This window comes from Neodiprion virginianus, chromosome 5, assembly GCF_021901495.1.
Source record: "Neodiprion virginianus isolate iyNeoVirg1 chromosome 5, iyNeoVirg1.1, whole genome shotgun sequence".
In the NCBI taxonomy this organism is placed as follows: domain Eukaryota; kingdom Metazoa; phylum Arthropoda; class Insecta; order Hymenoptera; family Diprionidae; genus Neodiprion; species Neodiprion virginianus.
The window spans coordinates 2,474,638-2,487,805 of NC_060881.1; the positions used below are offsets into that span (position 1 = coordinate 2,474,638).

Genomic DNA, 13,168 nt, shown 5'->3' on the forward strand with positions numbered 1-13,168 from the left:
AAAAAAAAAAAAACCGCGAACGACGAAACCGCAACAATTTCCGTGCATTTGCGCGCGAGTAAACTTTGAAATAAAGATCTTTGCGAGGAAAATATATATACGTATATTATATATGTAATTGGTAACCGGGCGTATTATATTATTGTATACCCAACGCATCAAATCAGATGTAACGTATATTACATTAATATATGCACGGTAAGAATGAAAATGGAAACAAGAGTGGGAGGAAAAAAAACGAAAAAAAATTAAATTCGAACAAGATTAAAATATCACTTTTGCAACTTTGTGATACAAGTAGATAATCGTGCCGTAATCACCGATAATTAGTAAGCAGACGTTCAAAGTTCGAAAAGTACGATAATGAGAAAATTTAAGAATCTGAAACATCGAAATTTCAAATAATCGAAGAATCTCAGTTCCGTGAATTTCCGGCCAGGTGAAATTTCACCGCTTTGATCTTTCTTCGTTTTTAATTTATCGATACTTTTACTGTGCGAGTATATTTTAATATTCGCAACTTTACTCCGTCGAAACTTAATATTCCCGCAATTTTCCTCTATCGTAACGTTACTTTTCGGAATCTTGGATATCGCAACATCGAGCCGTCGTCGTCGGCTTTCCGACCATTCGAAACTTTCGTTCTTTCTTCAAAGTTGGATTTCTATACCTCAATTTTCGCCACCAGATAATCTCGGAATTAGTCACTTCCGGAACATTTCAAATTCGAAACTTCAACCACTCCCCTTTAATCTTTCTCTCTTCGTATACCCCAACTAACTACACTTGCAGCCGCAATAGCAGCAGCAGCAGCTTAGCTATATATATCTTAATATATATAAATCTCGTGTCACGATGTTTGTCCTCAATGGATTCCTAAACCACTTAACCGATTATAATGAAATACGCACACCATGTGCAGTTCGATCCAACTTGAGAGATAGGATAGTTTAAATCTCAAATTATAGTCGCAATTATAATATATTGCTAATTATTTGTCTGTTATTATTTGACAGTCACAATTATCTGTTAACTCCGAATGATTCTAACAGATGTCGATACCTTTCGACTGGGTTGAGTAAGTAATCAATAGATGGCGCTGCTATGGTAAATCTACGAACGTGTCATATAAGCTACATTTTAACAGCATAACTAGCAACCCATCCCGGCTTCGCACGGGCATATAATAATATAATAAAAGAAAATACACAATGTTTACAGTGAGTTTCTAGAAAAATAACATTTATATTATTACTTAATATTATTATATGCCCGTGCGAAGCCGGGATGGGCTGCTAGTATATATATATATTACACATATATGTATAGCTGTATATATATATATACACAGGTATACTAGCGAGCAGGCAATCAACGACCAAGAGGCACACAGGTAGGAACATCCTGTCTATCAAGGACGCCTTCTATACCTCCGGGGCTTCCAGTCTCTCCTTCTCCTTTTCTCTCCTCTTCTCATCTCACTCTCGTCGATATAAAATTTAATTCATACATACCGACGTGTGTCATTATGTACATAACCCATTATACTAGGAAATCCCTCTCGTACATATGTGAATTTTCTTATTACATACGGAATTCCAGCTACTAAAAACTATGACCAAGACGATGGACGATGACGAGTGACGTTCGTGACGACAACGGTTTCGATACCACGTGACGGTCACAAATTTTTTTTCGCGCGCGCAGTTGTAATGTACACGTATACATGTATATGTATGTCAGACGGTTGTGTATGTTGATGTAAGGAAAAAAAAAAGTTTCTACGCGAACAAATATCTTGTCTCTCCCTCCACCCCCGCCCCGAAAAAAAAAACATGCGAAAAAAAAATAAATAAATAAAAGAAATAAAAATGACCTGAAATCTTTCCAATCTCTGCTTCGTGAGCGAGAAAATAAGCTGAGGAAAAAAAAAGAAAAGAACACGCGGTACCAGCAAAATCACAAGTTTATTAACCGTTTATTATTTATACTTGCGAAAGAAAAAGGCAGAAACAGATAAAGTGTATATAAAGCTTGGATATATATACCGTTGAATGTATCTCTCTCTCTCTCTCTCTCTCTCTCTCTCTCTCTTTATTGATGTTAACAAGCTTCTTCACGACGACGAAGATGAGAAAAATTTAAAAGGTGGATCCATGACCATTATTTATTACGTTTCAACGTATGATTGTAAAATTACGTCTTCGAACGAAGACACGGAGTTCAATTGGTAATTAAATGATATACATACGTACATAATCGAATCATCATACCCCTTCCCTCCTGTCATCTCGACAAGGAAGCGACGATGATTTCGGGCACGACGATGTTAATGATGATACAAAACAACGAGAACGCGATCATCTATCCCGTTTATTTATTACAAATCCGACGCATCGTTTTTAACGTTGTACGCATTATATCATACATACGGTATAATACATACACCAGAGTCGATTTCAAGTTTCTCTTGAAAGATTTCATTGGAATCGGATCAACGAAATTCTTCTCCTCATTTTTTATCAATATCATTTTTTTGTACAGAATTATTGTAGTAATTAATAACGTGAACATGTTGCAATAATTTTAATCCTTGAAAGAAAGAAAAAGAGAGAGAGTGACAGTAAAAGAAAATAGAAATCAAAAAATTAAAGATATAAACACTCGCGGTAAGATGATAAAATAACGTCGAAATGTGATTTTGTTGTTCTTGTGTTTTTCAATTTTCATTTGAACAACAAGAAAAATAACAATAATCGGCAATAAAATGATGCGTAGCTTTGTACAGCGTATATACATATAGTATTACAGACTCACGGTATGGGGGTTGGGTAATATATATATAATATATACGTAGGTACGTACACGGTATTAGATTACGACGTTTTATGGATGACTATATGTGGGTACGTAATGTTTACAGTATATGAGATGATGCACGAGTCAAGGTAGAGTTAGGAGAAACGAAAAGAGAAGAAGAGCAGAAAGAGAAAAAAAAACAAAGCAATGTATTTAAATAAAGTAGTAATAATAATAATAACAACCACAACACAACAATAACAGTAACGCAAAGAATATCGACAACGATATTATCGTACTAATAAACGAATCGCGTGGGTTGTAGCGCAAAAATGAAACTTAATAATCTTCTTCAATTTGTTATATACAATAATCTCGACGATGATCGATTAGATTTTACTTTAGAAAATGAAGATTATTAGAAAATGACGAAGAGATGTGACATTTTGTAAAAGGTATGCGACAGATTCGAAGGGGGGATAAATGCCGAGAATCTTGCGTGGCGTTTACACGTCTTAACCTTCTCGTCTCGTCTCGTCTCTTCCTTAAATGACTAAACTCTTCCATAACCCCGTATAAAGAGATCTGCTCCCGCTGCTGTTGCTGCTGCTGCTTCTTCTACAACGTCTATCTATCTCTGGAGAAACGGACGCTTCAGAATGGATGAAAGAAAGATCAATCGAAGGACCCCATTCAAGAATCTTCTTCTCGATGTATTCTAAGAATTTGTTATGTTATTTACCGTGGTTCTTTTTACCGTTTAAACATACCTAAACGCATTACTCGCTTTCTAATGAAATTATCTTAATTATTATATTTCACTACGGAGTCGAGACATCAAGTACGTACACGTATACCGGGAGAATCTCTCGAAACTTGAAAACGAACCGCGCGTGCGCCGAATGATCAAATCTCATTGGTCGGCGAAACGTTCCCGCGGCGATATTCTCGTCCGCGACGCAGGCGGGCCAACCTACGCAAAATGTCTGCGTTTGAATTTTCAAAGAGCGCAAGCGTCGAGTTCCGACCGTTCTTCGAAGAATCGACTTTCCGCCCCGACGACAAATGCTTCCGAAACCTTTCCGAGTCGCCGTCTCGATTGTTCGAGATCCTAACCTCGAAAATTCGTAGGAACCACGTCGCCGGCGGAAAGAGTTTGACGGCTGAAAACTCGGGTTGGCCAGCCTGCGCGAAGAGTCGATAAAACTCGCGCGTGCGCGGTTCGTTTTCAACTTTCGAGAGAGTGTATAAATTGTTTGGTGATATTATAAATCCACTTGATGATAATACAATCAATACTCATTTGTTATGACAGTAGTTGCTATCATTGTTGCAGAAATTAGGAATCAGAAAAACAAAAATATGAGGATTAAATTCCTGTGCATGCATCATAATTATTATCGTTGTATGCATCATTATTTGCATTTGCTCGGCGTTGTATGGATATTTGAGAAAAGTTTCAAGTACCGCTTGACTGGCTTATAAATTCTAACATCAAGCCGCCGCAAAGCTAGCGTTAAGCCTCTCATTCTGGGACGACCTATTATTGGCAACGATGCTCGCACCGGATGTTACGATTCAATACGCTTCGCGCCATGTCTCTCTCTCTCTCTCTCTCTCTCTCTCTTTCACTCGAAGAAAAAGAAGAAGAATAAGAAGACGAAGCATGTATAAGAGAAAGAATCAGACGCAGCTCCTCTCTGCTCGTGCCATGCAAACGGATTATATGTATACATATATACGTATATGTATTCTGTGTGTGTGTATATATATATATCTATACACATCCTGCGTTTATATAGGGGAGATTCCACGTGCCAACGAGTGAAAACCCTCGCAGCGAAACTCGACGATTTTTAAAGAACGACCGTGATCATCATCATCGTCACCGTCATCATTAATTTGAAGAAAAAGGTAAAGGAAAGGTAAAGGAAATCTGCACGACCACGTTTGTCCGAGAATTTTTCGCAACGCTTTAAATATTTTTCACGCTGTGTAAAATATTGTAGAAGATCTCTGAGAAAAGAGATGATTATCGGTAACGATGATCCGTACAGCGTTCTCTCTCCCTCTCTCTCTCTCTTTCTCTCTCTCTCTCTCTCTCTCTATCCTTCTCGCAGCACAGCGATGCGTAATACCTACTACTTCGAAAATCATGAAATCATTCTATACATATATTACCTACAGAAAAGATTCGTCATTCGTTTGGTATTTATTATTCTTCTTATAGTGTATAGAATAAAGTGGGGGGGAAAGCGAAGCAAATGATTCTAGACCAGAGAGATAACATCAATACCTCTTATATAAATTGAAGAAAATTAGAAAAAAGCAAAGGAAACTTGTAACCTACTCTGTCTAATTCGCTTCAACGCGTCTTTCTATTATTTTTCTTTGTTTATTTATTTTTTAAATCTTTCTACACGCCCGTAAATAATTGTTAGAACGTTTCGATCCGCGGAATTGAAAAAGTAGAAAGAAATCGTTTTGCACCAATTGTAAAATAACGTGAAAGTTTCGCGATGTTTCATTATTACTATCATTATTATTATTATATTTATTATCATTATGTGTAAAGATAGATATCACTAAGCAGAGAAAAAAAATATCACAGAACAGTAACTGATCGATCGATTTATCGATCCGTTTCCCTTGTATATAATATATATTATACGCTGAGAAAAATATCATCGCGATAAATTTATTATGGCTTTTACTTTATAATCGACCGAGAACAAATATAAACATGGTATATAAATATTATGACTTGCAGAAAGAAACGTACTTTTTTTTCCGAACTTTAGCTATGCTTCGTAAATTCAGTTAATCGCTAACTTTCGGAAATGGTATTGTTAATATTGTAATTATTGATGCGTTTTTTAATTCAAATTTATATATATATATATATCATATTTATAATCAAAGGTGTGCAGAATGCTACACCCAATATTGCAGAGGATTCAGAATTATTTGACGAGAAAAGTGATAGAGTTTTATTTGAGCAAAATTGTCGTCACCCTGTATATAAAATATATACATATATATATATATGTGTGTATAATGAATATTCTGTCGTATAGTTATTGCGGGATGATCAGAATAACCGCAAGAAGAATTCGAAGGCGCGATAGGCGATTCTACTGAGAAGTGAAGGAGGAATGAAAGAATGAAAAAAAAAAAAAAAAAAATGAAAAGAAACAACAGGTATAAACGCGAATTGAGATCTGAATGACAAGTAGCGTTAATTAAGTGGCGCTTGACTAAAATATCGAGGTATTCGAGAGATGCTGACTGACTGACTGACTGTGATTCGGTTTTCGCAGTTCCTTATTCCGCAATGCATACCAACGTTAAACACACATCGTACGTTGTGTTACATACAAATTCATTCCGCGTTACGTGTACGCTTGTCAATGAAATGAAAACCGCAGATGCAGGTAACAAGGATACACTCTCCATTGTTACATGTACTTCTACTCTTAATTTCCCTGACCAATTTGGATAGATTGCTCGTGACGATTTCATAAAAATATCCCTACTTTACATGTAATCTTTTTTTTTTTTTTTTTTTTTTTTTTTTGTTTTTCATGAAATTACGAACCGTCGCTTGGGTCGCAAAATCGTTTGTAAGGTAATATTTAGGAATATTGAAAGTTTGAAGAGAACTTTCCAGCCGATGGTAAAGAAAATTTGTATTCCATCTAATTTCACGGAGGAGGATTCTACGCCTAAATCACATTTTATCATTCTCTTACGTCGTCGGCACACGTACAACGTACGTAGGGGTTTATATCTTAAAATATTTACATAAACACGTGTTCGCGTGTATAAATGTGAACGTTGGTATAAAAAGGCCAAGAGCCAGCAAGCCAGTTCCTTTGCTGTTGCTGCTGTTGCTGCACTTTCTAAAAAAGGATCTAATTTATCACTGCAGGTGCGGCGGCACGCGGTGAACTTCTTCTTCATAACCGCTCGCTTCTTCTTCTTCGTCTTTTCGACTTTTCGAGCGAGGTACGGATAAGTGAAGATAATAATTTAAGCGAAAATTTTTAACCAAAGTTCGACACGTTCGATCCCACGTTGAGTAAACCCAACAGGTACATTATAACGTGTTGTCAAGTAAAAGATTTATAACAAATTCGAGAATATTTCCAAGACATCTTCAGGTTATTCAAGAAAATTCGGGAAAAATAAAAATACACGAATGCAAAGGGCGACGCAGAGATTTTATACATATAGTATATAGACACACACGTTGTTTCCACTACAATCTGTTAGCAGGGAAAAACGAAAAACGCGATTCGATGTATGAATCAACTTGATAAAAACACTTGCTCGGTGAACACAAATGAATACTTAATTCGCAGCAAACTTTAAAAATAGTACATTTCCATTTCGAAGATAGTATCCAGGACTTTTTAAGGACAAGAAAAATATATATTTCTGTGTCAATAATCTTTTTCTCCCTCTCTTTCCGTACACTTTTTCAATGTCTCATAATATTTCCCCCTATCCAAACAAACATAAAACAAAAATTCTACCTCCTCTTTGCTGCAGCTCCGGTATACCTTATACCTAATAAGTGTGCGTGTGTGTATGTATGTAAGCTTTCGGCTCGAGATACAGTTTTGTCCGACGGATTGAGTATGGGAAGGAATAGAAATAGGCGAACCAATGTAAGCCAGCTAAGCCAGGCTCTACCTATTCTAGATATTACGTATAGTCGAGGCAGTGAGAAACGCGTGCTACACGCAGAGACAGAGGTTGACAGATGTTAAGCGCGTTCACGACTCGGATTGCTAAGTTCGTGCGTACGTGTAAATTGAATGAAATTAAATTAATTCAAAGTTAAATGTATGAGGAACGAACTCGTAGAAACGGACCTTTCGAAGCGAATCATCGGTAGAAACAAAATTGTAGAACCGATCTGTGTGAAACCGTACACTCAACAATGCATGTTCAGAATAACTCGTTACTTTTCGAACATTCGGAAGATTCGTCTTAAATTCGATAAACAATGGATAAACAAAACAAACAAATACTTTTAAAATCCAACTCCTAAGGAATCATCCAGAAATTTGCAGAGTAACGATTTTTTCCCCCTAATATTTCGTTACGTTAACATTACTAACTAACACAACGGCTGTGTTATTCACCTAATTTCAAACTTCAATCATCGCGCAAGAATTAAACCGTAAAGGAACCAATGAAGACAATCGAATCAGAGTGAGGGGGGAGGTCGGGGGATCGTTTCATACCATGTCTATCATTATCGCATTATTGCTATTATTATTACCATTATTATTATCCAAAAATCGTTATTTTCGGACCGATTGTCCGAATCGCGAAGTGAAAAATTATGTATAACGTAGTTTATCATAGTCGGAAGAGAATTATATATATCTCTCTCTCTTCTGTCGAGTTTCTCCTCTCAGCAGCGGCGGCCAAGTGCCGAGAGAAGAGAAGAGGAAAGAAGAGAAGAGAGCGGTGTAATAAGGGGAAGGGGGGGTGGGAGGAGGAGGAGGAGGAGACTAAACTTACCCTGTTGCATTCCAGCGCCTCGGCGGTGTGTTCCTCCTTCTGCTTGAAGCAGCTGCTACACTTGCTTTTATTGAAGATATTCGGCGCAAACTTCCGACATTCCGATGCTGTCCCGGTGGTGTTGCTTCCCACCCTCGCGTTTGATATTGAGCCCGATCCAACCGTCGACATTTCAATATTTATCGTACCTTTTTTTAATTATTTATTTACTTATTTTTTTTTTGTTTACTTTCTCTCTCTCTCTCTCTCTCTATCTCTCTTTTGTTTAGAAATATTTTTATACGCTCCTCGAAACGAATAAGAGATGACAGATATGGAGAGAAAGAGGCACTTGCAACAAGATTATTATCTTCACTGTTTCAACAAAAACAACAACAACAACAACAACAACAAAAACACAACACCAACAACAACACAACAACAAACGATCAACAACAAAAACAATAACAATAATAATAAACTTGAAACACAAATATATTATACATCGGTTATGGTGGAAAAACTTATTTTACGCGTAAGGATCTCTCGTTGTCACTGCTGCGCAAGTCACTGTCACGAAAAACTATGGTGTTTAGTGAAATTATCATAATTCGTTGCCGAACGCGAAACAACGCGGACTCGACGTGTGATTTTGAACTTTGTTGCATACGCGAACGTAGGAAACAGTTTTCTATCAACGTTCTTCGTATCTCGTCGCTTGGTTATCGTTCGTCGCGCACATCGAGATCACCAAAACGAGAAATTTTGGGGCGGGTTATATTAATTGTAGCACGTGCCGAGATCGCGGAGGAGGGATATTGTATGTCGGATCGAGGCGATTCGCAATTGTCACTCAAAACTTCGCCGAACGACGGCCAACTTCACGGTGCTCCGGGCGGCCGACGAGATGACGACGCTCACTTGTTTCCCCGACCTTGCAGGGCGGCTGCTGCAGCCCACTCTGTAGGCACACAGGTACCGTTCCTATCCGTTAACCGAGACCACGACGAAGACAACAACCAACGAACGAACGAAAGCCTGGCCGCTCCGACTCGGCTACACGCCCAGGGAATTTGACTCGATGCCGTTGTTGTTGTTGTTGTTGTTGGTGTTGTTGTTGTTGTTGCTGACGACGACGATGCTGGTGTTCGTCGCCGATTCGATGCGACGGCGACGATTATCGCGTAGTTATTTACAACTGGCTTAGAGAGTATCGAGTTACCGTTAAGTCTCTCCAGATATGGCGATACCGGGACTCGAAGAGACAGGGACTAGACTCTCTTCCCGGAGCAACCAGCAGCAGCAGCACCCGTTTATTCGATTACCCGCACTTCGAACTCCCCCCCAGGGGGAAAAGCGCCAACTTTCACACTGTACGTTTTCTTATTCTTCACCTTCTTCTTCTTCTTCTCTTCTTAGCTCCGCCAAATATCTCACTCACACGGCGCGACGGCAAGAAACAACCGACTGGCGACTGTGACGATACCGAGTCTCGGGCTGTTTTGTTCGTATGCAGGGCAGTACCGTTGGCACGCGCACGTGCCGATTGATTAAATGCGGAGCACGATTTATGCCTCGCGATTACCTGCCAAAGACGCGGCTCTCAGGCTCTGGAGCCTCTGTGTCACGGCTGATCGGCGGTTGTTCGCCTTTATTAACGAGGCGCGTCGAGTTATTCAAGGATGAGGTATTGTCGGTTTGCTCTTAGCCGTCTTCGGTACTCGATTCTTGACCCGGCCGGTTACTTGAGCGATAAATTCCGGGCATTTTTATAACACCGCGACGACGATACCACTCCTCCATTGCGAAACCACGAACGACCGAACTTCCATCTGTCCTTATTTACTCGACACTGCTTCGGTACCGGCAGCGACACACCGATTTGCACCGAGTCTCGGCCGCGCCACGAACCGAATCTAACGCGGAGTCTTCATCCGCCGGACGAAATAGTCCGCGCTCCTCCGCCCTGAAAGGCCCGCCATTTTCAAATCGAGACGCGATACTTGGACGTGCGATTTCGCAGTTTCCTTAAGCGGAAACGCCGTTTGGCAATGGGAAAAGCCGCCGCAAATACGTCTTGCCACAGTTTCGAATCCCGTTGCGTACTAGAGAGTTTCAAAACTGTCTTGTCGCGTACGTGCGTGGGATAAAAAAGATGCGCACGTGACGGGATCGCGGGTGAGCGAATTATAAACCATGGTTCGGTACGGGACGTTTGCGTCTCTGTAATACAGTGTATCTATGTCATAAAAAAGGTATTGAATAAGTACGTGCACTTCGCATTCGATATCACAAAATCGTCGTTACTTTCTCAGCTTTCAAATCCCGCGCCGCGAGTCAAATCAGCAATCAATTACCGCCAGCTGATTCGAGCTTCCGGTTTGTTTCCCGATGTTTACTTCCGTTCCGTATTGTTCCATCGGTCCCGCTGTTTACGAAGAGACAGAAAAGATGGTAGATGAAGGGGGTGACAGGTTTGTAGTTACAATTATTTATATTTTTATCGCTATAACCAATCGGAATATCTCGGTCGCATTTTCCCGGAACATTTCGAATAATCGCGTGTATTTTTCACCGCAAATCATAGAATTTTACACGCTAAAACAACATTACGGAGTAAATGAAGTCGCGGCACGATACTCTGATATCGTAATCGACTGTTTTCATATTTAAAAAAAATTAAGCTTCGCAGTCCCGTAGCCAAGACATTCGTTAAATCGGAAACAGAAATCGTCGGTCATTCAAAATTGTCGAAAGTTCGAAAAGCGACGTGATTCGGGGCGTACGATAACCGTTCAATTGGTCCTGCAGCTCTTTTTTTCCATTGCACATTAAAACGAATTTATGAATGAATAAACATTTCGCAATCACTCCTAACGCTACAGTATCGTTTCCACTGTCGGGCCTGAGCCCAGATCGAATAACAACTAGCAATTGGCATCTCACATTTGTTATGTAACACCGACAGCATCGGTAGTGTATATGTATGTACGTAGTCTCCTGTAATTTGATGGTTAATCAGGCGTGTGTTATCTTTTCTTATTGCTTGCCGTACTGCTTTGTATATCATTTTCGCCGTTAACATTTTTCAGAGATGACTCTGCAAAGGTTGCCATTATCAGGGAGGTTTACGATGGTGAGAACGCGCACGAGACCTTCGAGTACGAGCTAGAAAGAGCTTTGGAATCTGAGTGTAATTTAATCGTCATCGAGCCATCCAAGCTAGGAGACGAGACATCCAGATGGATCGCCGTCGGCAATTGTCTCCATAAGACCGCCGCTCTTTCCGGTCTAGGAGCCATAGTCACAGGTTCGTCGTTTCCATTACAATCAGAAAAAATAAGTCCAGGAAAATCGGGAAGGCTGACGACCCGATCATTGTGTTAATTTTATTCCAAGGTAGCATATTTTACCTCCGAACTTCTCAAAAACGTAATATATAACTGTAATTTTGACACGAATTACACATTATTTATATTAACGACCTGCAGGCTTAATTTGGGGAGATCGACCGTATCTTTGTGGTCCGCTGGGTTTCGCATCTGTGATAAGTTGCGGTTTATACACGGTGTCTTGGCAGTTCGACCCTTGCTGTCAGTACCAGGTTGAAACAGACACGAGTAAATTGCCACATGTGGAATTGTTGGCGGTGTTGGGTCCGTCGTCTCCAACTTTTTTGGTCAGGCGAGACGATACAAGGCGAAGAATCCTTCACACAACGATAACGCTTACAGCTCTGGGCATAAGCGGTTGGAGATTGTACCAAGCTTTTCAATGAGGTTGTTTCCTTTCAGTTATTCTCATTTCTTCGGTTTTTTTTTTCCTTAATCCTCCTCCGCGCGAACCTCACCAGCTATCATTCATCGCCAAATCAGGTGAGGCTAGGAGGATAAGCCGCGCAGCTTCGATATGTGCGACAGTAGTGAGATACAAATTAGGCTAACCTCAGATACGTTAGATAAATACAGATATTTAAATTTATTTTCCGACCGTTGATCAACTGGCATCGTACACGAGGTCCTCTTCTTCGCAACAACGGTCTTATTCAATATTACAATTGATTTTAAGTATCAATTATAACACTCAAAGTGGTTTATAAGAAAAAAACAATACAACTTCTCTCTACCACAAAACTGCAGCAAGTGATGATGCAGTGTGATGGGGGGGGGGGGGGGGGGGGGCGAAATAAAACTTCACATTGAGAAAAGTTGGAAATGTTTAGTTGCAAAAAAAAACAGCTTGCGAATAAGCTTACAAAGTCGGATGATGTTCGACGATTGAGACGACAAAAAAAAAAAAATATGTACAAGACAAAGATAAAGCAAAGAAAACAGAATATATATTGAGGGCATGTACGTTTAGTTTGTAAATAATTTAGCTAGAATATGCTGTAATCACTATACTTATACGTTTTCTTTAAAATTTGCCATTCATTCATTTTTTCCAATATTTTTACGCGACGTTCTACTCCCTTTAAAATATAATGAGTTCTCAATTGTCATCGCGAATCCTTCTTTTAAATAAAAGAAATTATGCAACAAATCTTCTGAAAATCGTATTAAAGTTCTGTTCAAACCACACACACGCACACTATTATAGAAAAAATGTACAAGCTACATGATTCCAATTCGAATGAGATTGTAGTATCACTTTTATTTTTACAGTACGTACTCGCATAAACAGGAGGTATTCTTCACGCCTCTTCGATTTTTATTCATATTTGTTTCCTACTTGGATCAGTTAGCATTTCACGCGCGTTTTATAATTTTCTTGTTTTATTTTTCTCTCTTACTATTCACGCATTGCAAACAGCGTGTACTAAGATTGTAGAAACAAAACCGTTCTTGTTATC

General features: G+C 39.3%; 2 protein-coding genes across 4 annotated transcripts in view; one reads left to right on the forward strand and one right to left on the reverse strand.

The window, feature by feature from the left end:
• Positions 1-10,198, reverse strand: part of LOC124305255 (protein outspread) — a 68,990-nt gene extending 58,792 nt beyond the window's left edge. The window contains exon 1 of one of the 3 annotated variants that reach the window (XM_046764454.1): positions 8,338-10,195. In XM_046764454.1, the coding sequence (XP_046620410.1) occupies positions 8,338-8,508 (171 nt within the window). In that variant the 5' untranslated portion in view covers positions 8,509-10,195. Of the gene's footprint in view, positions 1-8,337 lie in introns of all 3 variants that reach the window. The other 2 variants (XM_046764455.1, XM_046764456.1) reach the window with 2 other exon arrangements.
• A 498-nt stretch (positions 10,199-10,696) lies between these two features.
• Positions 10,697-12,415, forward strand: LOC124305265 (transmembrane protein 11 homolog, mitochondrial). Its single transcript, XM_046764474.1, has 3 exons — positions 10,697-10,790; positions 11,409-11,626; positions 11,808-12,415. Exons 1-3 carry the CDS (start codon positions 10,708-10,710, stop codon positions 12,092-12,094), a joined length of 588 nt encoding a protein of 195 aa, XP_046620430.1. The 5' UTR covers positions 10,697-10,707; the 3' UTR covers positions 12,095-12,415.
• Positions 12,416-13,168: the final 753 nt, after the last annotated feature.

What these genes read in the sequence shown, in the direction of transcription:
- LOC124305265 (XM_046764474.1), top strand. Translation starts at nt 10,708, where the DNA reads ATGTTTACTTCCGTTCCGTATTGTTCCATCGGTCCCGCTGTTTACGAA. An exon ending in GTAGATGAAGGGGGTGACAG is followed by an intron (nt 10,791 to 11,408) that starts GTTTGTAGTTAC and finishes AACATTTTTCAG; the next exon opens with AGATGACTCTGCAAAGGTTG. An exon ending in TCTAGGAGCCATAGTCACAG is followed by an intron (nt 11,627 to 11,807) that starts GTTCGTCGTTTC and finishes AACGACCTGCAG; the next exon opens with GCTTAATTTGGGGAGATCGA.